We start from the raw sequence: 22,344 nt of genomic DNA on the forward strand, positions 1-22,344 counted from the left end.
GAGCAATTTGTCCAAATAAACAATAGTTATTCAGAATGCACAGATATCGTTTGTGGAGTCCCCCAGGGCTCCATATTAGGTCCACTTCTTTTTATTTTGTATGTAAATGACATTATAAGTTCATCAAATATTTTTCATCATGTTATCTTTGCAGATGACACTAATCTTTTTTTGTCTCATAAAAATCCGGATATTTTACAAAAGCTTGTTAATGAGGAATTAGTTAAAGTAGATAGTTGGTTTAAATTTAACAAATTATCAGTACATGTATCTAAAACCAAATTTATTATATTTCGTTCAAATAGAAGCCGGACAAACATTGAAAGGATACAAATCAAAATACATAACAAAGTAATTGAAAGAGTAGAGAACATCAAATTCTTAGGAATTTATTTAGATGAGTCCTTAAACTTTAAACAACATATTGAGTGTTTAACAAAAGAATTGTCAAAATATGTTGGTCTGTTCTATAAATTAAGATATGATCTTCCTTTTAATGCTCTTCTAACACTGTATCGGTCTCTTTTTGAATCACATCTAAATTATTGTAATATCTGTAACACGTATCCAAGCCATCTTGAAAAATTGCAGATCCTACAGAAGAAAGTTATACGTGTAATATCATGGGCAAATTATGATGCTCCCTCTGGTCCGCTTTTTTATAGGTATAAGCTTTTGAAGCTCGCTGAGTGCAACTATTTTCAAAATGCTTGTTTTATGTATAACGTAGTATATAAATTGCATCCAAAACTTTGCCATCTCATTCCAGTTACCTCATCTATTCATGACCATAACACTAGAAGGAGAACTTTATTATGAGGGAAAAAGCGTACGCTGAAGTGTACTAGCTTTAGTATAGCATGTAAGGGTCCTGGGATCTGGAATGAGATTGACAATTCTATAAAGGAACTTAACAGTTCTCTTGATATATTTAAAAAGCATCTTAAACACAAATTGTTACAACATTATGCATGATAGACCCCACAAGGCTGAAGGTTTCATATTTTATTGATTTATCTGACTTTCTCGAATACCCCTACTATTGGATTTTGTTTGAGGGATGGATGCGATGCATAATGTATGTTGGCTGGGGGGGTGGATATTTAGTGGTGAATGGTGGTGTGGATGGGTATTGGGTGGGTGGATTATTCTCTGTTGTTATTAGTGTTGATTATGTGTCTTGAAGGGCCCTATTTATAAGCCAGGATTTGGCTTCTGGGAGGTCCTTTTCTTTTACAGAATGATTCTTTAAATCTGTAAACATGAACTTGTTGTGCTCTGTGAATGAATAAACATACTATGTATGACACTGTGCACCTTCATTATATTAATTCTTCAGATTGTGGAAAACTAATGGTGGTGAGCTTGTTATATTACAAAGGTATAAAGCTGATTTTAATACTTTAGTGAAATTGAATGATGGCATTTATCGGTTAATGAAATAAAGGCTTGTCCCGTAAAAACTAAAAGGTTACTACTGTATTTTTTATGGTAAAGTACTGGGAACCACATCCAATGTTTTTTCACCGCACATTTAAGTCCTGCTAATGTTTAGTTATTTAGTGTTTGCCATAAATGTAAGTCCAAAGTAAGGTTGCTACCATATTTTTTACAGTAAAATACTGGCAACCAAGCTGACGTTTTATGACCATAAATTTCACCGTTTTTTTTTAACAGTTTGTGTGTGCAGTGCCATCTTTTTTGATGAATATCAGTTAAATATTACTTATATTTTATTTAAGCCTGTTTATGGTTTGGAGCATGGCTCTCTTTACTTAAATCCTATAAAGGGCTATCTGTATTTTCATTGTATCAATCAAATCTCAGAAACTGAAAACAGACAGAAACTAACCCTGAACCTACCCCTAAACCCACCCTTAACCCATGTAGTTACCTTATTTTACCCAGTAATTTCTTAGGTAAGTACACAGTAAGTACACATAAGTCCTAAAATTTGTTGGATGAACTTCAAAGTACTCGAGGAAGGAGGTTAATTGTGGGCATTTCTTTAAGTTTCTTTTCATTTTAACTTTCTTAATGAGAACAATGAGAACAATTGTCCTTTCTTGTGTAATGTAGGGTCATTTCTTATCATACAGCACACATTGTCCCAGAATATACACACATACACAACAAAATCCCCAGTGTTAAATTAACACTCCTCAGTGTACATATGTGTCCACACTTCAGTGTTAAAAGTAACACTGGTTGAAGTTAATGAGATAATTAATTGAAAAATTAGGTGATAATTGACCATTATTGAAGACACCTGATGATAACAAGTCAAGTCAAGTCATCTTTATTTATATAGCGCTTTTTACAATACAGATTGTATCAAAGCAGCTTCACAGTGATAACATGAAAATGATACAACAAAGCTTGTTTCTAGAAGAAAATTGTGTCATCGTCCACCTAAAGTAAGGCAGATCAATAATCTTGTTGAAAATAAACGTCCCCAACTAAGCAAGCCAAAAGCCAAGGCAACAGTGGCAAGGAACCAAAACTCCATCAGTGACAGAATGGAGAAACAAACCTTGGGAGAAAGGCAGCCTCATTTCAATGGTAAGTTCACTTCGACTCATGTTTAAAAGATGAAAACTAACTTTAAAATACTTATGCTTAATAAAATGTCATCTTATTTCATATAATCACCATTTTTATATGTTTTATTTATCAGCAATGCTTCTTATTTCTTAAACTCATTTGTACCGTTTCAATATCTCACAGACATTATGGATGGGTGCCATGCAATCTGAAAACAAAACCTCTGTTATATCTCTTAAGATCATAAATTCAACGACCTGGGGTCGTTAACCAGATAGAGACAAAAAAGACATCCTGGAAAAACATTAACTCTCTGTTCACATAGGGGGTCATAAACACACAAACACAAACACTCCGGAAACGGAAGGTCAAAAGGTCACAAACGCACACCTGTTGCTCAAAAAAGGTCATAAATATAGGGTCATAAATCATTTTTTATATTGTGTATCTTGTATAGACTACTGACTAGTCTTGTCCTGTCTCAGAAGAGTGAACTAAAACCTACAGAGCAGAGCGCCAAATTACAACTGAAGAGGGCAAGCTGTTTTAGGTAAAACAATTATATTTTATCCTTAATCCTAATTATATGTCATCCTGCATTTTTTTAATGGTAACAAGTGTATCCAAGTTTATCTTGAAAATAGCATCTGCTAAATTCCTTCAATGTAAACTTACGTGAGCTCAGCTGTTTATATTAAATATAATGTGTGAATATTAAATATAATGTGATGTGTGAATATTCTCTTTTATCGTGGTCTAGAGTTATTCTAGTTACATCCAGTGGACAAAATGTTAATGTTAGCAACTAGACATAATAATGCTAAACATTTTGAAGACCACAGAGATTTTTTTTTTAAACAAGACCCTTTTTTAATATGATATCCTTTAAATATGACTTTGTACAGGTCCATTTCAATTTCAATAACTGTTCTCAAGAATGTCCAACACAGCACCAGCAGGAGCATCTGTGCCTGTTAATGTTCAGCGGGTGCTGAGAGATTCTTCACAACTTGAGGTGCTTCTGAAGAGCCAAACAAAAGCACTTGGGGTGAGACACTTTTCAAAAACCCTAACAATTTTCTACAGTACGTGTATCTAAAAATGAGTGATTAACAAATGCAAACAGGATTTTGTAGGTGACTTGTTCACTTGGTGACAAAACAGAAACGACACCAATATGAGACTTTAAAAATTATACAGTATGCAAGGTTTATAATGTATATATTTATACTGCTGACAACTGTCCCAGCAATTCCACAAAACATTTTTATATCCCTGTTTTACATAAAATTTGATACTTGTTCTTGTTCTACATAGACTGTCCAGGTAATGATAGGTTTGCTGACTTCACTGTTTGGCACTGTTTTAACATCGAATGGAAGCTCTGCCGCTGTCTTATGTGGTGTTTATTACTGGGGATCTCTTATCGTAAGTCTATTTACACTGTTGTATAATTTTTAATTTTGTTGTGTCATGTCTATTATATATATATATATATATATATATATATATATATATATATATATATATATGTGTGTGTGTGTGTATGTATGTATGTATATGTATATATATACAGTCATGGTCAGAATTAATGGCACCCCTGGTAAATATGATCAAAACTGGCTGTAAAAAATAAATCTGCATTGTTTATCCTTTTGATCTTTTCATTCAAAAAAATTAGCAAAATTCTAACCTTTCATTGAAGAATTGAACGTGGGGGGGAAATCACATTATTACTCCAAAACACATTGGCCACAATTATTGGCACCCCTAGAATTTTTTTACAAGTAAAATATCTCTGAAGTATATTCCCATTAATATTTACCTTTTTTAGCACACCAGGAGGACTGATCAAATGATCAAATGATCAAAACTGGCTGTAAAAAATAAATTTGTGTTTCCTCATATTTAAACTCCTGTGAAACACGAAGTCATGGCTGGACAATTTCATGTTCCTAGGGGTGCCATTAATTCTGACCATGACTACATATATATAAGCTAAATGTTCTAATGGAAGCCCCATTTTTTTGTTTTTCTCCTCTCAGTACATCATTGCTGGCTCACTTTCCATTGCAGCAGAAAGCAAATTTAATTCAACATCTAGTGTGTGTTTGGTGTGTGTACTCTTTATTTTTTGTTTTGTTTAACCATGTTCCATATTCTTTGTCATTATCTTTAAGGAAAATTATCTAAAGTTGTTTATTTATTAACCCCCTTTTCTTTAGATGAGAGGTGCATATGGAATGAATACTACCAGTGCTGTGACCTCAGGGATTGCCATGATTATAATTTTAGTGGATCTAGCTATATGGACAAGTGAAGACGATTGCAGACAAGTATGTTACTTCTCTACTCAATTTGATGTATCCTTGTTTTTTTTGTTTTGTTTTTTATATTGTCACTGTGTGGTCACTGGATCTGTCTAAGTCATGCTACAATTACATTTTCAACTATTTCCATCTTATGTCCACTCTTTTGCCCACTATTTCAGAATAAGCAGTTTTAAATGGCTACTACAGCTGTGTCTACTGTTATTTTATACCACAATTATTGGTTTCAGCAAAGATTGCTAGACCTAGAATTTTGACATAGATTATACAGTTCATAGTAGACTACTGAGTGCAATTGTAATTTATGTAGTTGTTTTTATGTGTGTTAATGACTTATAATGATTTTTAATAATAATTTTTTTCTGAAACTTTCCAAGGGCATTGTTGGTGTATTGTTCGTGTTCACCCTTCTTGAGTTTGTTGTTTCCATCTGTCTGTCAGCATCTACCTGCAAAGCCAATGGCTGCTGTAACCCTCAGGTGAGAGTGGCAAAAAATAGCATATAAGTAGTTTCCCATGATTCACAGCGGGTTCAACTGACTAAATGGTTTTCTACTTCCGGTTGAAGTGTTTGTTTACATAGAATGCTAGCACTCTAGTCCAGACATTAGAAAAATATCAGTCTACACATTTTTATATTTAAGCAATTTTTGCTGCTAGCCGTTCTCAAGTTCTTTTATATTTAATATGAGCGAAATACACATGTGACATGACACAACAAATCTTTAACTTTTAGGTGGCACAATATTTTTTAGTAATTCTATGAATTACACTGCGCAAAACAAAAGTAATACTAACTGGATGAAGAAGGGTCGGCCTCCACAGAACATAAAATATTATTTTTATTTTATTTTCCGTGTTCGCATTTATGAGGAAAAAAACAATGTTACGGACGTGACAGTTCTCCGTTACGGACATGTCCGCTCTGAAAGCGACTTTAAAACTTTCACAGAGACCTCGAACAGAAAGCACAAAGCCTTTCTTTAAAGTGAATTTAGTTTTTTATTAATTGTATCTTAATTTTAATCAATGTTTCATCAACCAATTGCCTGGACTTAATAAATAAGAAGTAAATATAGTAGAAAATAGATAATCATGACACGGAGGCGCTGGCGCGTGAACTGGACTCTCATCTAATAAATAAACCAAAACTCAGCGTAGCCTATAAAGGTAGCCTACTTGCCTCACAGACCTGAGAAATATATAGAAAGCTTGAATGTCTATTTTTAAACAGAACATTTCAAAACGAAAGAAAACAGACTGCTCTCTGCTTATGTAATCTGTATGAAATCTGCATTTCTCTCTGGCACGTTCACTACTGCGAAGAAAACACTTCCCAGCCAGCACAGCCATGTTGGGCCCACATGGGTTTGACCTGGGCTATCTAACTGGGACCCAGCCAGTTTTGCCCCCGGTTTCCATGTAGGCCCCACATGGGTTTGCCCAGATGAAATGAACACTGCTCAGTGTGCACACTACAGGCTGTTAAATGTAACACTGATCAGTGTTGGAGTTAATGAGATAATTAAGTGATTGAATAATGATTGAGCATTATTGATGAACACCTGCTGTTAACAAGCAGAATCACTGAAGAAAAGAGAAACACAAGAGCTACTTCCAGCCACAGCCTTAGATGAAATCAACTGAAGATAAAATACACAAAATCTCTCAAGATCTGATTAAACAACTCCACAAACAGCATTACCAGCTTCACTTATTACCAACCAGGTTTACTTTATTTCTGGTAGACGTCTACAGAAGTTCTTACTGAAAGTTAACAGAGGTTAAGATGTTGATTATTTATTGAAAATAATAGTTTGGTTTGATGTCACCATTATGGTGATAAGTGTTTGCTTTAGTTGGGATATTGACTTTTTAATATTGACAGTTTTTCTCTGCTCATTTGTATCAGATTGTTATGTTGAGAACAGCATGAGAAAATGCAATCAGGTGCTATAAACTGATTGATGAGAAGAATAAAATCATTGTGTGTGAACTTTATACGGGTGATTTGTTATTCATTTTGTTTTATTGTTGTGATTCTACAGCAAGACGTCCAGCACATTTTTATCAGAACATCAAATGATTTTTAAAACATAATTTTCACATTTTGGACTTCTGCGATTTTTACTCACACACAGACATCAAGAATCAGCATATGAATCTCAACAATGGTGACATGCTTCATGGTGAAATGCATTCTGGGTGCATCATACGAAACTTATCCATGGCTCCCAGAATGCATTGCACCGTGAAGCATGTCACCATTGTAGCGATTCATATGCTGATTCTTGATGTCTGTGTGTGAGTAAAAATCGCAGAAGTCCTAAATGTGAAAATTAAATTTTAAAAAACATTTGATGTTCTGATAAAAATGTGCTGGATCTCTTGCTGTAGAATCACTACAAGAAAACAAAATGAATAACATATCACCCGTGTAAAACGCTCACACAATATTATATTCTAATCATCAATCAGTTTATAGCACCTGATTGCATTTTCTCTTGCTGTTCTCAACATAACAATCTGATACAACTGAGCAGAGAAAATCTGATGTTAAAAAGTCAATATCCCAACTAAAGCAAACACTTATCACCATAATGGTGACATCAAACCAAACTATTATTTTCAATATATAATCAACATCTTAACCTCTGTTAATTTTCAATAAGAATTTCTGTAGATGTCAGTAAACCTGGTTGGTAATAAGTGAAGCTGGTAATGCTGTTTGTGGAGTTGTTTAATCAGATCTTGAGAGATTTCGTGTATTTTATCTTCAGTTGATTTCATCTAAGGCTGTGACTGGAAGTAGCTCTTGTGTTTTATCTTTTCTTCAGTGATTCTGCTTGTTAACAGCAGGTGTTCATCAATAATGCTCAATCATTATTCAATCGCTTAATTATCTCATTAACTCCAACACTGATATGTGTTTCATTTAACAGCCTGTAGTGTGCACACTGAGCAGTGTTCATTTCATCTGGGCAAACCCATGTGGGCCCCATTCACAATATTAAATGCATTCACAATATGTAGGCTACACATTCATTATTGATCTTATGCCTCTCAGCGTCACCTCTGGTCTCTTCATCTCGCACATTCTCTCTTCCCTAATCAGCGCGTGCGTTATCCTTAAAGGGGCCGTGTTCTTTATTTTTATTTTTTTCCTCCTCACATTAAAACAGTATTTTAAACATTTAAATTGATTTGTTAAGTAACAGAACATCATTTTAAGATTCTATTTTGTTCTTATGAGGTTGTGTATTTATATTTTTAACCTGGGTTACATACGCACACTCAAAGATCAAATCTGTGCATAGGCATGTTTTATAAATGAGTTCCCTGGACATTTCAGAAGGACATTTCTTTTCACCTAAAGTTTAGTGATAAAACTGGAACTGTCAGCATGCGTTATGCATCTGTGGCATCCTGCAATGTATATATTTGGATTTTGTGTATGATGTGTCTGTTCCATGAGCAAGGACGTTTGCCATGATGACCCCATTTGTTTGTTTGGCAGATATTTGTCATCAGCAACTCCTCCATGCCTCAGCAGCCAGCAGATATTCCCCCACAGCGCAGTGACATAAAGGTGAATGTAGAGAACAGAGTCGTGGTCTAGAATTTGCACTGTGATGCTTGTGTGGGATGTGTTGCCTCTCCCAATTATTTCCTGTCCCTTTACTATACTGTCCTTTTAAATAATAAAAAAGTTTTGCCTATATTTCAGACTCTGTCCATCAATGCTTGAACCTCAGCGATTATTATTATTACTCGTGCATGAGCTTAATTGATCTGAGAGTCAAACTCATTTCAGCAGCATAGAGAAGCTGCTGTGATTTTCTCTGAATAGGAATGGTAAGTGGACAGTGATGAAGAACAAGGGATTGTGCTGGTATCTACTCACATTGAGCGATTTTACTGGCTTTGTATTGGAAGTGACCTCAGAATAAGTCACATGATCATCTTTCTACTCCTAAACATCAATACAAAAGTGCAGAGAATCAAGTTTAACACAGATAACATACATATCTCTCACTATAATATGTACACAGCAAAATCCCCAGTTTTAAATCAAAACTCCTCAGTGTAGCTACAATGAGCTGTTCTTCTAAATTCTGGGCAATATCCACAATTCGACGTGACACCGTATTGTCACTAAGATGAATTAATTTTAGCTTTTCAGATGCCTTTTCATCAACTACTGTATTAACTATGTCAAGTGCAGCAGGCAATATCAATCTCTCTGCAATTGTATGTGGCGCTTTTTCTTTGGCAACACGATATGAGACTTTATAAGATGCCAAGTGCAATTTATGATTGTGTGTCACACTTCTGCTGAGTAACTGAGCTGATGACTGAATTTCTTGAGACTTCCTCTGAAAAAAAGATAACGGTTTGTCTGCAACATCTGCATGGCGTGTACTTAAATGTCTTTCCAATTTCGCTGGTTTCAAACTTTCATTTGCCAACTTTTCACCGCATATTACGCACATTGGTATTGCTGCATGGACTGCGTCTGAACAGTTGACAAACCCAAACTTCAAAAAATCATCTTTATATGGCCTTGCTCCGGGTTTCTGCTTTTTCTTTGCTGGGCAAGTAACGTTACTGCTACTCTGTTGACATGCATCGCCTTCATTATCTTCCCTGCTGATCTCCGCTGTTTGCAGCAGGGTTTGATGGCTGACCATGTTTTCTGCTGCTTCATTTAAAGGGGTCTCGGTCTCTGACCCTCTTTTTCTTGTGAAAAAAATCATAAATGGTTTTTGACTTTGGTTTGCTCATGTTCATCATAAAATAAATTCATTACGGGCTACTAATGTCACGGTAGTGAATATTTTCATCATCTCATGGGAAAAAAATAAAATGGCTGCATAACAACAACATTGCGCACAAGATTTTTTGTTTTGTTTTGTGTTGCCTAGGGCTACGAGTAACGTTAGGTCGGTCAGTCGGTCAGGTGACATGTGGATTATTTATTTTGCAGGAATTTTAATGTTTTTTTTAGTGTACTTCTAATCAAAGCTATTATTATTAATATTAATAAAAAAACAGAATTAAACCATTTTAATTATTTTTTAAATCACTGGCGACCCATTTTTTAATTCTCGCGACCCACCCGAGGGTCGCGACCCAGGGTTTGAAAACCACTGCTCTAAAGTGTGTGAGGCAAGCTTTCACACACCCAGTTTGAAACTGAAATAACCTTTGCCATCATCAGGGCTCTACAAACAAGATAGTATAGGTTATTTCAAGCATACAATATTACAAAATAACACTACATATGATTGTGATGCATGCAAAATACCTTGTTGTCTCCAAACACTTTTTCTTCTTGATGTCTGACTCTCCAATTGAATCAAGCAGAACTTTTTTTTTTTTTGTTGGGATGGGTATATAGCCTAGTAACATGCATGTATATGCAAAGTAACATGCAAAAATATCCAGACAACTTGATAGGGGTTATCAAGTCTCACGCATTGGCCCGTGAGACACACGCAATTCAACCAGTTCACACTCTCACACGCCACACCTTGTATTTCTCACACTGAACAGGCAATGCCAACCAAGTTGTCCTGCAAGATTTATATATAACGTTGTATACATTAATGGACGAGGCGTAGGCACACAAAGTGAAGTTTCCTGCCGCCAACACGTATCTCAGCCAGATTGCGTTCGTTACTAGGCAACATTGTTCCGTGTGTTCGCACATCTTTCTCGGCCACCGTACATTGCTTACTAGGTAAGCAACAACATGGCGTGAACACACGTGATGGAGAAGGTATGTTGGAAGAAAGCTTGTCTAAAATTTTTAATACTCCAGAGAGACTAGAACATTTAATATAGCCCATTGGATACATTATTATTGATGCAGTCAAAAACTCTACAACTACTTTGAAACCAGGCCAGAAGCTTTGGCTCAGTTTGTCTAGCTTATGTTATCTGAAATGGATATGTTAGTGGGTATGGTAAGGAATGAAGATGTATTTCTTAATTTTAAATTATATATTATACTGTATTAATAGTCTTTCTAGTTACATTAAGGCTACATTAAAGCAGAGTGCTCTGGGTAATATTTTATATCCTGTCAAAACATACATTAATCATTGCCATTGTCTAAAAGAAACATTAAAGGGTTAGTTCACCCAAAAATGAAAATTAAGTCATTAATTATTCACCCCATGCTGTACCAACCCCGTAAGACCTTCGTTCATCTTCGGAACACAAATGAAGATATTTTTGATTAAATCTGGATCACTGCTACATAGGCTGCCTAAGGGAATGAAACTTGACGGCCCAGAAAGTCATTAAAGAAAATGTTTAAATATTCCATGTGCCTACAGTGGCTCAACTATAAGTTTATCAAGCGACGAGAATATTTAGGCACATGGAATATTTAAACATGTTCTTTAATGACTTTCTGGGCCGTCAAGTTTCATTCCCTTAGGCAGCCTATGTAGCAGTGATCCAGCTCTCAGATTTAATCAAAAATATCTTCATTTGTGTTCCGAAGATGAACGAAGGTCTTACGGGGTTGGTACAGCATGGGGTGAATAATTAATGACTTAATTTTCATTTTGGGGTGAACTAACCCTTTAAATCAAGTGAGATTTCAAATGAGAGACAAAAGTGAAATGAAAAGTGAATCCCAAAATCAAGATCACTGATGAGTTCAACAGTCGTTTTAATCCTCATATCTGGTCAACAACTGCTGTGCACAATTATGATCTATTTTAATATCATGATGAAGATGATTTGTGTTATAAATCACTAGTTTAGTTTATGAAACTCTAGATGGCGCATGCTTGACGAAATATGTAAGCAATCCCATCATTTCCAATGCCTTTCTAACATTTACAGAGGAAGAATCTGGAAGCTTCTCGTCTCTGTATTCTTGATAAGCACCAGAGCAAATACAAAAACATGAACTGTGTCACAAATCAGAATGACACAAACAGGTAAAGTTAACAAGAGGTTTATTTGAATGCACTCGGGGACAGATACGGCAGGTGAGTAGCAGGTTTGAAGTCAGATGAATGTATGTATGGTAGCGTAATGGCAGATTGTAGAAGATCTGGTCAAAGGCTGATGGAGGACTGGCTGAAGAAAGACCGGACTGGAGAGGAAGACGGGATCGAGGTAGCAGACGGGTAAGTATCACAGCAGGTAGGTAAACAGCAGGTTGGAAGGGTTTCTTGATAGAGAGTCAGGTTTGTTGTGTGGATAGACGAGACCAGATAACTGGGAAGGTGAACTGGTGTGGCTTTTAAGCAGTGAGTGAAGTGAATGCGGATTGCAGACAGGTGGTGATGACAGGTGCGGATGATTAGAATTCGGGTGAGGCTGAACGAGTGGGCGGAGTGTAGAAGTCTGGCGCTGAAACTGGTGTATCCGTGACAAACTGCTGTTAGAAAACATGAAAATACTGTTTGAAGTTTTATCTTCACCATAATCAGTAATGTCAGGAAGAGGCACAGCGCTATGTATATTGTTTTATTTCTGCTTGTTTTGACATGAGCGCCACCTACTGTCAGAGAGTGATTTTGTATTGCTCTGAACAGACAAATCACATGTCAAAAACAGACTGATTTTTTTAATATCACATATTCATGTTGGGTTGAACACGAGTTAATAGAAACCAATCAAACAACAAAATGTCCATTGCTCATCGTGGCTGTTAAAGTAAAACCTGTAAAATTATAAAGCTCAAAGTTCAATGCCAAGCAAGATATTTTATTTAACAGAAGTCCCCTTTGAAAGTCTACAGCGAACGGCCGGTTTGGACTACATCCCTCTACTTCCTGCTTTAATGATGTCACTAGAACAGTTTTGTGACTAACCTCCGCCCACAGGAATACACAAAAAAAGGGGCGTGGTCTTGTTGCGCTCCCACGGAGAAGAGGAAGAGTTGCGTTTGTAGAGGGTCTTTGTCGCCATGTCGTCGAGACGCTGTTATTTTCATCCCGGAGTCAAATGTTTACAATACCTTTGACATGTTTACAATAACAATGAGCGCATGCATCTCCACGTTATGGTGAGAGGCGTGACCTTTCTGGGCAACGTGCGCTAAGCTGCTGTCGAATCACAACACAGGAACCGCTGGCACAATCAGAACTCGTTACGTATTTCTGAAGGAGGGACTTCATAGAACAAGGAAGTCATCAGCCCGTTATTAGGACAGTCAAAACAGCTGTATACAGATGAGTAAATTGTGTGAAAAATACTGTGTTTTTTTACACGCGAAACATGAACATATGTTATATTGCACAACTGTAAACACAATCAAAGCTTCAAAAACACAGGAAAAACGGGACCTTTAAGAAACTCTTGAATGAATGAGGCATTTATATAGCGCTAATATTTACTACTGTACACACCAAACGCTTTACAATCACATCAGGTGTCGGCCTCATTCAAAACTTGGATGATTCAACAGCAGCCACACTGAAACAGCGCCAACTATAGGTGGAGAAGAGAGATTTGTCTGTGACTAACTTACACAGAACAGATTTTGTTGCTCAGCAATAGGGATGGGACGGTATGAAAACTTCATATCACGATTATAGTGACCGAAATTATCGTGATTATCAATATTATCATGGTTTTGTTAAAACAAGATGAAAGTGTTAAAAAAGAACTGATGCTCACACTGAAAACATTTCAACAAGTTTTATATTTGAGAATCAACAAACAACAAATAAAACGAGCAGCTCTATGCACTTTTTAAAGCAAGATTCTATTCTGTGGCATTTCCTTATAATGACCGTCGTCAATAGCAACGTATTATAACTCAGCGCACATCCGTGTATCACAAAGGACGCACGCTCTCATTTAATTCAAATACAACTTGTCATCTTGCGTCTCCGTTTTTGATTGTATTGAAAATGAAATCAGAGTTGATTTATTGTTTACAGAATTTGATAATATTGTTGTGATCATCTTGTCTGGACGAGTTTTGTACGCTGTACAAAATGGATTTAACAGGTAAGAATAGAGACATTAATCTCTATTCAATATGTCCCTGTAATTATGTGGTAAAAAAAAATCAGGTGTAATAAGTGTACAATGAATATACATTATTATCGGTGATTGGTTGGAACACTGTTTATTTTGGTTTTAGATGAATTAGATAAAAATAAAGATTAGATGAATGTGATCATTTATGTTTGGGCCTGAAATCGCTGATACAACCTTTAAGACCACCAGTCTCATATCTCTCACGGAGGAGCAGAAGCATAAAGGAGGAGCGACGACAGTGGCCCTCGACTTCGTCCTGCTCGCCACATAAAGAAAAACATCACACAAGCAGCACAGCTTGAATCAATTTGCATAATCTTCCCGGTACTTTAGACCGCGGTGTAAACGCAGCAAGCAACCGGTCTGGGGCAAAAAAAGTTCCTGGGACAAATTGTTCCGGGTAATTTCGGTGGAAACGCAGCTTTACTGTGATCTCCGACTGTGTTTAAGTGGTTTCTCCACTGCATGGATCTTCATGTGTATCTTCAGCTGACTTTTAATAGAGAAACTCTTTCCACACTGATCACACGTGTGCGGCTTCTCTCTGCTGTGGATCCTGTCGTGTATTTTCAGTTGTTCTGTTCGACTGAATCTCTTGTCACAGTGTGAACACTTGAAAGGTTTTTCTCCAGTGTGAATCCTCTCATGTGATTTCTGATTTACTGACTGACTGAATCTCTTGTCACAGTGTGAACACTTGTAAGGTTTTTCTCCTGTGTGAATTCTCTGGTGCAGTTTTAAACATTTCGCTGTAATAAAAGTCTTCTCACACTCAAAGCACATGTACTCTCTCACACCAGTGTGAGTTTTCTGATGTCTTTGTAAAGATTGCTGCACTGAAAAACTCTTTCCACATTCAGAACATGAATGTGGCTTCTCCTTGATATGAACTGTCAGGTGTTTCTTCAGGTTTGATGCAATAAGAAATGTTTTTCCACATTGATCACATGAGAAAGGCTTCTCTCCTGTGTGTATCCTCATGTGAATCTCCCAATTGTGTTTCGTTGTGAAACTCTTTCCACACTGAGTGCAGGTGAAAGATTTCTTGGCTCGTCTTTTCTTTAAAAATGTATTTTTAATCATTGAGCGACTCAAAGGTTTTTCTTCACTCAGTTCTTCATTCAGTTCTTCTCTCTCTTCCTTCACTTCACTCAGTTCTTCTCTCTCCTCCTTCCCTCTTCCATCAGCTCTGAAATGAAAGAAAAAAATGTTTATTTGCATTTCCAGTACATCGGTCACATTTAGTGTTTGTGTTCATGTTAAGCTTGTTCGACTTGAACCGGCGCTGCACAGACCGATCGGTTTATGACATCAAAGTACCGCGAGAGCGATTAGAGAGCAGACAACTCCTTATGCTTTTTGCCTGTTATGTTTGCCTGTGACACCCAGTTTGTCCACGTGTTTCTTTGATTTAATCCGTCACCTGATTTGTTAATTAGTCATTCTAAGTTAATTTGTCCCAGCTGTGTCTTCTTTTCTGTGTATTTAAGCAATGTGTATCAGTCTGTCGTCGTTGCTATATGTTTGGTTGTTCTATTCATGTTTCTTTTAGATAGATAGATAGATAGATAGATAGATAGATAGATAGATAGATAGATAGATAGATAGATAGATAGACTTTAATTGTCATTGTACAGTAGAACCATACAACTAAGGGGTGGAGGGGCAGAAGTGTTCAGTTCTATGATGGCCCTGTTGATAAAACTGTTCTGCAGCCTGGAGGTGCGTGCTCCCAGAGCCCGATACCGCCTGCCAGATGGTAGCAGGGAGAAGAGATGGTTTGAGGGGTGTGTCTCATCCTGCAGAATATTATGCGCTCGTCGTAGGCAGCGGATCTTAAAGATGTCATCCAGTGGACGTAGTGGGACTCCAATGATTTTTTCTGCAGATCTTATAAGTCGATTGAGGGATTTCCTGTCCTTCTTTGAGCAGTTGGGATACCATGCAGTCATACAGTATGTTATGACACTCTCAATGGAACATTGATAGAAGATCTTAAGCAGCTCAGCAGACAGGTTGTTCCTTTTTAGTATTCGTAAAAAGTAGAGCCTCTGTTGCGCCTTTTTGACCATGGAGGTTTTGATCCAGTTTGTGAGTATTAGAGTTTGTTTAAATAAATACTGCTGCAATTAAGATCCTGTATTCTTCCTGCATTCTTACATCAAAATTCAAAGAGAGAAATATGATTATAAAGTCAAAGGACATAAACTGAGCCCTAAAATATTCCCATCATTTTGATGAGATTTTATAAATTAATTATGCATGTCCTAAAAAAATCTCCATGAATGAGGAACATAGATCTTCCAATTATTACTTTTAAAACATTATAGGTACTAATCCCATGTTTCTGACAAGAGAAGTATTAAAATATTTAATCAATGACACAATTATCTAATGTAATAAACACATTAACATGTACAACAGTGCCATAATGTTTTCAATTCAAGAACTGTTTTTCTTTTTCAGCTTAACTGTTGTTTATTATAACAGATGACACCATTGTCTCAGTTTTACACAGACTGTAGCATTGACTGTATTCATCAACCCTGTTACCAAAGTTACTGTAAGAAGAATCTCTATAACTATGAATAACTTGTATGATATTTGACAAATACAAATTTATCAGTAACTTGGAGTTTACTGATTATTCCTAAAATGTTGAAAATGATTAGAATTCTAGTAACGTTGTTGCAAATTGGGAACCAGATGTGAAATAATTGTAAAATAAAACAGTTAAAATAGTATTTAGTTTGATTTGATGTTGACAATCAATATAAAAATTTCTCAAATCTCCCTTTAGGTGTCACTAATCTAGAAAAGGCAGAAATAATGGCAAAGTCGTTTACAAAGATACACAGTTCAGAAAATTTATCAGAAGAAGAGAGAAGGAGAAGGTCAGTAACTTTAAATCAAAATATGCATGTGTTAAATAGGAAGGAAGAAACTGATAGTAGCATTGATGAGCCTTTTTCTCTGGCGGAATTGGTTAGAGCGATCAAAAGAGCAAAGCCTACTTCTCCAGGGAAGGATCAGGTGTGTTATGTAATGTTAAAACATCTTGAAGAAAGATCACTATTAAAGGTTCTGGAGGTATTTAATAAGATATGGAAGGAGGGAAAACTGCCAGTTGCATGGAAAGAAGCAGTAGTGGTTCCAATTAGGAAACCTGGGAAAGATCCAAGTAAACCCATAAGTTATAGACCAATTGCTTTAACATCTAACTTGTGTACGATTATGGAGAGGATGATGACAGAAAGATTGTCATATGAATTGGAGAAAAGAGGAGTACTGGTAAGTTGTCAGAGTGGTTTTAGAAAGGGAAGGAACACAATGGATTCAGCAGTAAGATTAGAGACTGAAATAAGAAGGGCACAAGCAAATAAAGAGACTGTAGTTGCAGTATTCTTCGATATTGAAAAGGCCTATGATATGATGTGGAAGGAGGGGTTATCAAGTTGGATAAAATAGGGGTAGGTGGGAATGTATTTAACTGGATTAAAGATTTTCTGTTTGGTAGGAAAATTCAAGTGAGAATAGGGGCAGAATTGTCAAGCAAATATGAGGTTGGGAACGGGACACCTCAAGGAAGTGTGATAAGTCCTTTGTTATTTATTATAATGATAAATGATGTCTTTGTAAATGTTTCAGAAGACATTGGAACGTCATTATTTGCAGATGATGGGGCAGTGTGGAAAAGAGGAAGGAATATAGAGTACACAATAAGGAAGGTACAGAAAGCAATAGATAAAGTGGTAGAATGGGCTTATGACTGGGGATTTAGGTTCTCAATAGAAAAGACTCAGACAGTCTTTTTTACCAGGAAAATAATTCAGGAAGAAATTAAACTAATGATGTATGGGAGAGAGTTAGAGAGGGTAAGTTCCATTAAGTTTTTGGGAGTGATTTTAGATGCAAGGTTGACATTTGCAGAACATATAAAGAAACTGGAAGACAAGTGCAAAAAAGTCATTAATGTGATTAGATGTTTGACAGGAAGAGAGTGGGGAGCCAGTCGTTCATCGCTTAAAAGTATATATGTGGCTCTGATAAGATCAGTGTTGGAATATGGTAGTATAGTGGTTGGGTCTGCGGCTAAGTCTCTTTTAATGAGGTTGGAGGTTATTCAGAATCAAGCTTTAAGAATTTGCTGTGGTGCTTTTAAAACTTCCTCAGCACCGGCCATACAAGTAGAAATGGGAGAACTGCCACTGGAATTAAGAAGGATTCAACTGATGGTTAATTACTGGGCTGGATTGAAGGGCCCTAATGAATCGCATCCCACGAAAGCAGTATTGCAGGATTGCTGGGAAAATGGAAGAGAGTTAAAGGAAAACTTTGGTCGAATTGGAAATAATGTAGCTAAAGATTTAGAAGTATATAATCTTAGAATAAGTCCTACAGTAGTTTTTCCAGAGATTTCCCCTTGGAAGATGACATGGCCTGAGGTAGACTGGTATGTGCTTGAGGAAAAAAGGAAAGGGAAGGAAGAAGTAAATCTGAAAAGTATATTTAACAATAGAGTAGGTGGAAACTATAGTGAATTTATGCAGATTTATACAGATGGATCTAAAAAACCAGAGACTGAAGAAACAGGGTTTGGGGTAGCAATTCCAGGGAAAGAAGTAGAAATTAGTAAAAAAAACATCTAATAATTTAGGGGTATATACAGTAGAGATGATGGCAATTTTAATCGCTTTACAATGGATGGAAAATGTAAGACAGGAAAAGGTTTTAATATGCTCTGATTCATTATCAGTCTTGGCAAGTTTAAGGTCATTCCATTCAAAAGCTCTGCAAGATATCTTGTATGAAGTACTTCAATTAAATACAAGATTAAGTCATATGGGGTGTCAGGTTAAATTTATGTGGGTCCCAGCACATGTTGGCATTACAGGTAATGAGATGGCAGATATGTAACGGTAAAGAGGCAAAGGATTCAAGTGCAAGTAAAAGTGGTTTTTATTTAAGGAACACAGAAGGATGATGGAAGTCTCTAGTAGAAGGCACAAGGTAGCACAGGGACGCTGTGGGTGAGTCCGCCACAAACGGTAGACGAGTTGAATAGAAGAGCGTGCAGTAAATCCAAGTGACAGGAAGAATGGAGGAATCGCTGAGACAACCAGGGTGCCAAGACGAGCGAAAAACCAACAGGACTGGAACAACCGGAAACACGGAGAACAAGGGACAGGCGGGACCACTGGTACATCCAACAACGAACTGACAAAGACAAGGTAAAAACAGAGGGATTAAATAGGGCGCGCTGATCGACTACAGCTGGCGTGCTGATGAGCCGCAGCTGGTGAAGATCAGAGGTAGTGATCAGCGCTGCCGCCCACACGCATAAACACACACCCACAACATATACACGAGACAAGAAGGAAATAGCGATTTCATCAACCGTGACAGTACCCCTCCCTCTAGGAGCGCCTCCTGGCGCTCCCAGAACTCCTTACCTGCTGATTGTAATCATCAATCAGGGAGTGATCCAGTATGTCCCTAGCAGGAACCCAACTTCTCTCCTCCGGACCGTAACCCTCCCAGTCCACCAAATACTGAAATCCGCGTCCCCTCCGTCTCGAGTCCAGAATACGATTGACCGAATACGTGGGTTCCCCATCTACGAGTCGCGGCGGTGGAGGAACCGGGGCCGGCGGATTAAGGTGAGAATGAAATACAGGTTTCAATTTGGAAACATGAAAGGCGGGATGAATTCTCCTGTACGCCGGAGGAAGTTTGAGTCGGTCTTACCAACGGCACAAACCGAACACGCCAGCACAAAACTGTGAATGTCGCGAGCCATTAATGGCCACCAGAATCGTTGCTTTACTAAACAGCTGGTGCGGTTTACTCCTGGATGACAAGCCACGTTGGAGCAATGACCCCATCGAATAACGTCGGACCGTAACCCCTCCGGCACAAATAAACGACTCGGTGGGCACCCGGGCTGAGGCGTTACCCCTTCTAAGGCCGTCTTGACCTTCGTTTCGATCTCCCATGTGAGTGTGGAGATAACTATTTTCTCGGGTAAAATACACTCGGGAGTAGCTGGGCGTTCGGATGGATCAAAAATACGAGATAAGGAATCGGGCTTGATGTTTTTGGAGCCCGGGCGGTACGAGAGAGAAAAGTCAAAACGTCCGAAAAAAAGTGCCCATCGAGCCTGCCTGGAGTTGAGTCTTTTAGCAGATCTAATATATTCAAGGTTCTTGTGATCGGTCCAAACGATAAAAGGTACCCCCGACCCTTCTAACCAATGACGCCATTCCTCCAACGCCAACTTGACTGCCAACAACTCTCGGTTACCAATGTCATAGTTACGTTCGGCAGGCGATAGACGATGGGACAAAAACGCGCAAGGATGCATCTTGTCGTCTGTGGAAGAGCGTTGAGAAAGCACTGCACCTACCCCCACCTCTGACGCGTCGACCTCTACCACGAACTGACGTGAGGAACCAGGGGCGACTAAGATAGGAGCCGAAACGAAGCGGCTTTTGAGTTTAGTGAACACAGACTCGGCTGTGTCAGACCACCTGAACGTCACCCTGGGAGAGGTCAAGGCGGTCAGCGGTGCGGCTAGTTGGCTGAAATTGCGAATGAAACGCCGATAGAAGTTGGCGAATCCCAGAAACCTCTGTAGGGCCTTACGGGAATCTGGACTTGGCCAATCCATCACAGCCTTAACCCTGTCAGGATCCATACACACTCCCTCAGACGAGACGATGTACCCTAGGAAGGAAACAGACTGTGCATGAAACGCGCATTTCTCCGCCTTGACAAAAAGCCCATTCTCTAGCAACCTCTGAAGCACTCGTCTGACGTGTTGAACATGTTCCTGGAGAGACGATGAAAAAATCAATATGTCATCCAGGTAAACATATATAAACTGGTCTACCATGTCTCTCAACACGTCATTGACGAGTGCCTGGAAAACCGCTGGGGAGTTGGACAGCCCGAACGGCATGACCAGATATTCAAAGTGACCCCTGGGGGTGTTGAACGCGGTTTTCCATTCATCCCCCTCCCTGATGCGAACCAAATGATATGCGTTACGTAAATCCAGTTTTGTGAATATAGATGCTCCCTGCAACCGCTCGAAAGCTGAAGACATCAGCGGCAAAGGATAAGTATTCTTTACCGTGATGTTGTTCAACCCTCGGTAATCAATACACGGTCGCAGAGAGCCATCCTTCTTACCCACAAAAAAGAATCCTGCCCCCGCTGGAGAAGAGGAAGGACGGATGAATTTGGAAGCTAGAGAATCAGAAATATATTTCTCCATGGCCTCCCTTTCATGGACAGAAAGTGAGTAGAGTTTGCCTTTAGGCGGAGACTTACCTGGGAGTAAATCTATGGCACAGTCATAGGGACGATGCGGAGGAAGAGAAGCAGCACGGGACTTACTAAACACCTCATGCAGGTCGTGGTACTCCGCGGGCACGTTTGACAAATTCGCCGCCTCCTTCTGAAAGACAGAACTGGACACAGACGAACAGGCAGACACAAGACAAGATTTATGACACGAAGTGCTCCAGGCTGAAACGGAGTTGTGTCCCCAGTCAACCCTCGGGCTATGCTGTATGAGCCAGGGGTGACCGAGGACAATGGGTGCCATGGGTGAGTCCAGAAGAAGAAATGAAATCTGTTCGGTGTGATTGCCGGAAGTGACCAGTGTCAGGGTGTGAGTGCAGTGAGTTATAGCAGGGAGTTCTTGTCCATTGAGTGCACTGACTGCGATGGTGTTCTTAAGAGTGGTGACGGGTAATCCAAGTGTGTGTGCCAAGGTGAAGTCTAAAAAGTTACCCTCCGCTCCAGAGTCCAGAAGGGCTTGAGTGGGATGGGACCGGACTCCCCACAGCAGTCTTACCGGGAGGAGAGTAGAGGATGAGGTCTTGCTTACGGTGATTCCGCCCGACAGTAGCCTCTCTTTCACTGCCGGGCTCGGTCTTTTACCGGGCAGGTGTTCAGGTAATGCCCGGCTCCACCGCAATAGAGGCAAAGACCTCGGGATCTTCTACGCTCTCTCTCCTCCCGGGAAAGCCGAGCTCTACCCACCTGCATGGGCTCGGGATCGCAGACTGGGCTGACCGCATCACTGCCGCTGGACGGAAATTCCCTGACGCTCGCGGGACGCTGAGTCGTTCTGTTACGTTGCTCCAGTTGGTGTAAGCGGGCGTCCACCCTTAACGCTAGCTCAACGAGTCCGTCAAAACTCCCAGGCAGGTCCAGCGTGAAGATCTGTTCTTGGATGCGGTCAGCCAACCCATGCAGGAACATGTCCCACCGCGCTTCCTCGTTCCAGTGACACTCGGCAGCCAGGGTTCGGAAATCGATGGCGTAATCAGATACGGAGCGGTTCCCCTGGCGAAGATCGGTGAGCTGACGAGCCGCCTCCCGTCCGGTAGTGGCTCGATCAAAGACCCGCTTCATTTCTTCCGATAGTGTCTGGAACGAG

General features: G+C 38.9%; 2 protein-coding genes across 5 annotated transcripts in view; both read right to left on the bottom strand.

Annotated features, from left to right (window-relative positions):
* Positions 1-14,975, bottom strand: part of LOC143714378 (uncharacterized) — a 68,338-nt gene extending 53,363 nt beyond the window's left edge. Inside the window, exon 1 of the mRNA XM_077205489.1 lies at positions 14,333-14,975. Coding sequence (XP_077061604.1) covers positions 14,333-14,975 — 643 coding nt within the window. The remainder of the gene's footprint in view (positions 1-14,332) is intronic.
* Positions 1-22,344, bottom strand: part of LOC143714414 (uncharacterized) — a 1,189,624-nt gene that overhangs the window by 875,194 nt on the left and 292,086 nt on the right. The gene's annotated exons all lie outside the window — the stretch shown is intronic.

Source organism: Siphateles boraxobius, unplaced genomic scaffold (assembly GCF_051911475.1).
Source record: "Siphateles boraxobius isolate OS27281-9 unplaced genomic scaffold, OSU_SipBor_1 54, whole genome shotgun sequence".
NCBI lineage: Eukaryota > Metazoa > Chordata > Actinopteri > Cypriniformes > Leuciscidae > Siphateles > Siphateles boraxobius.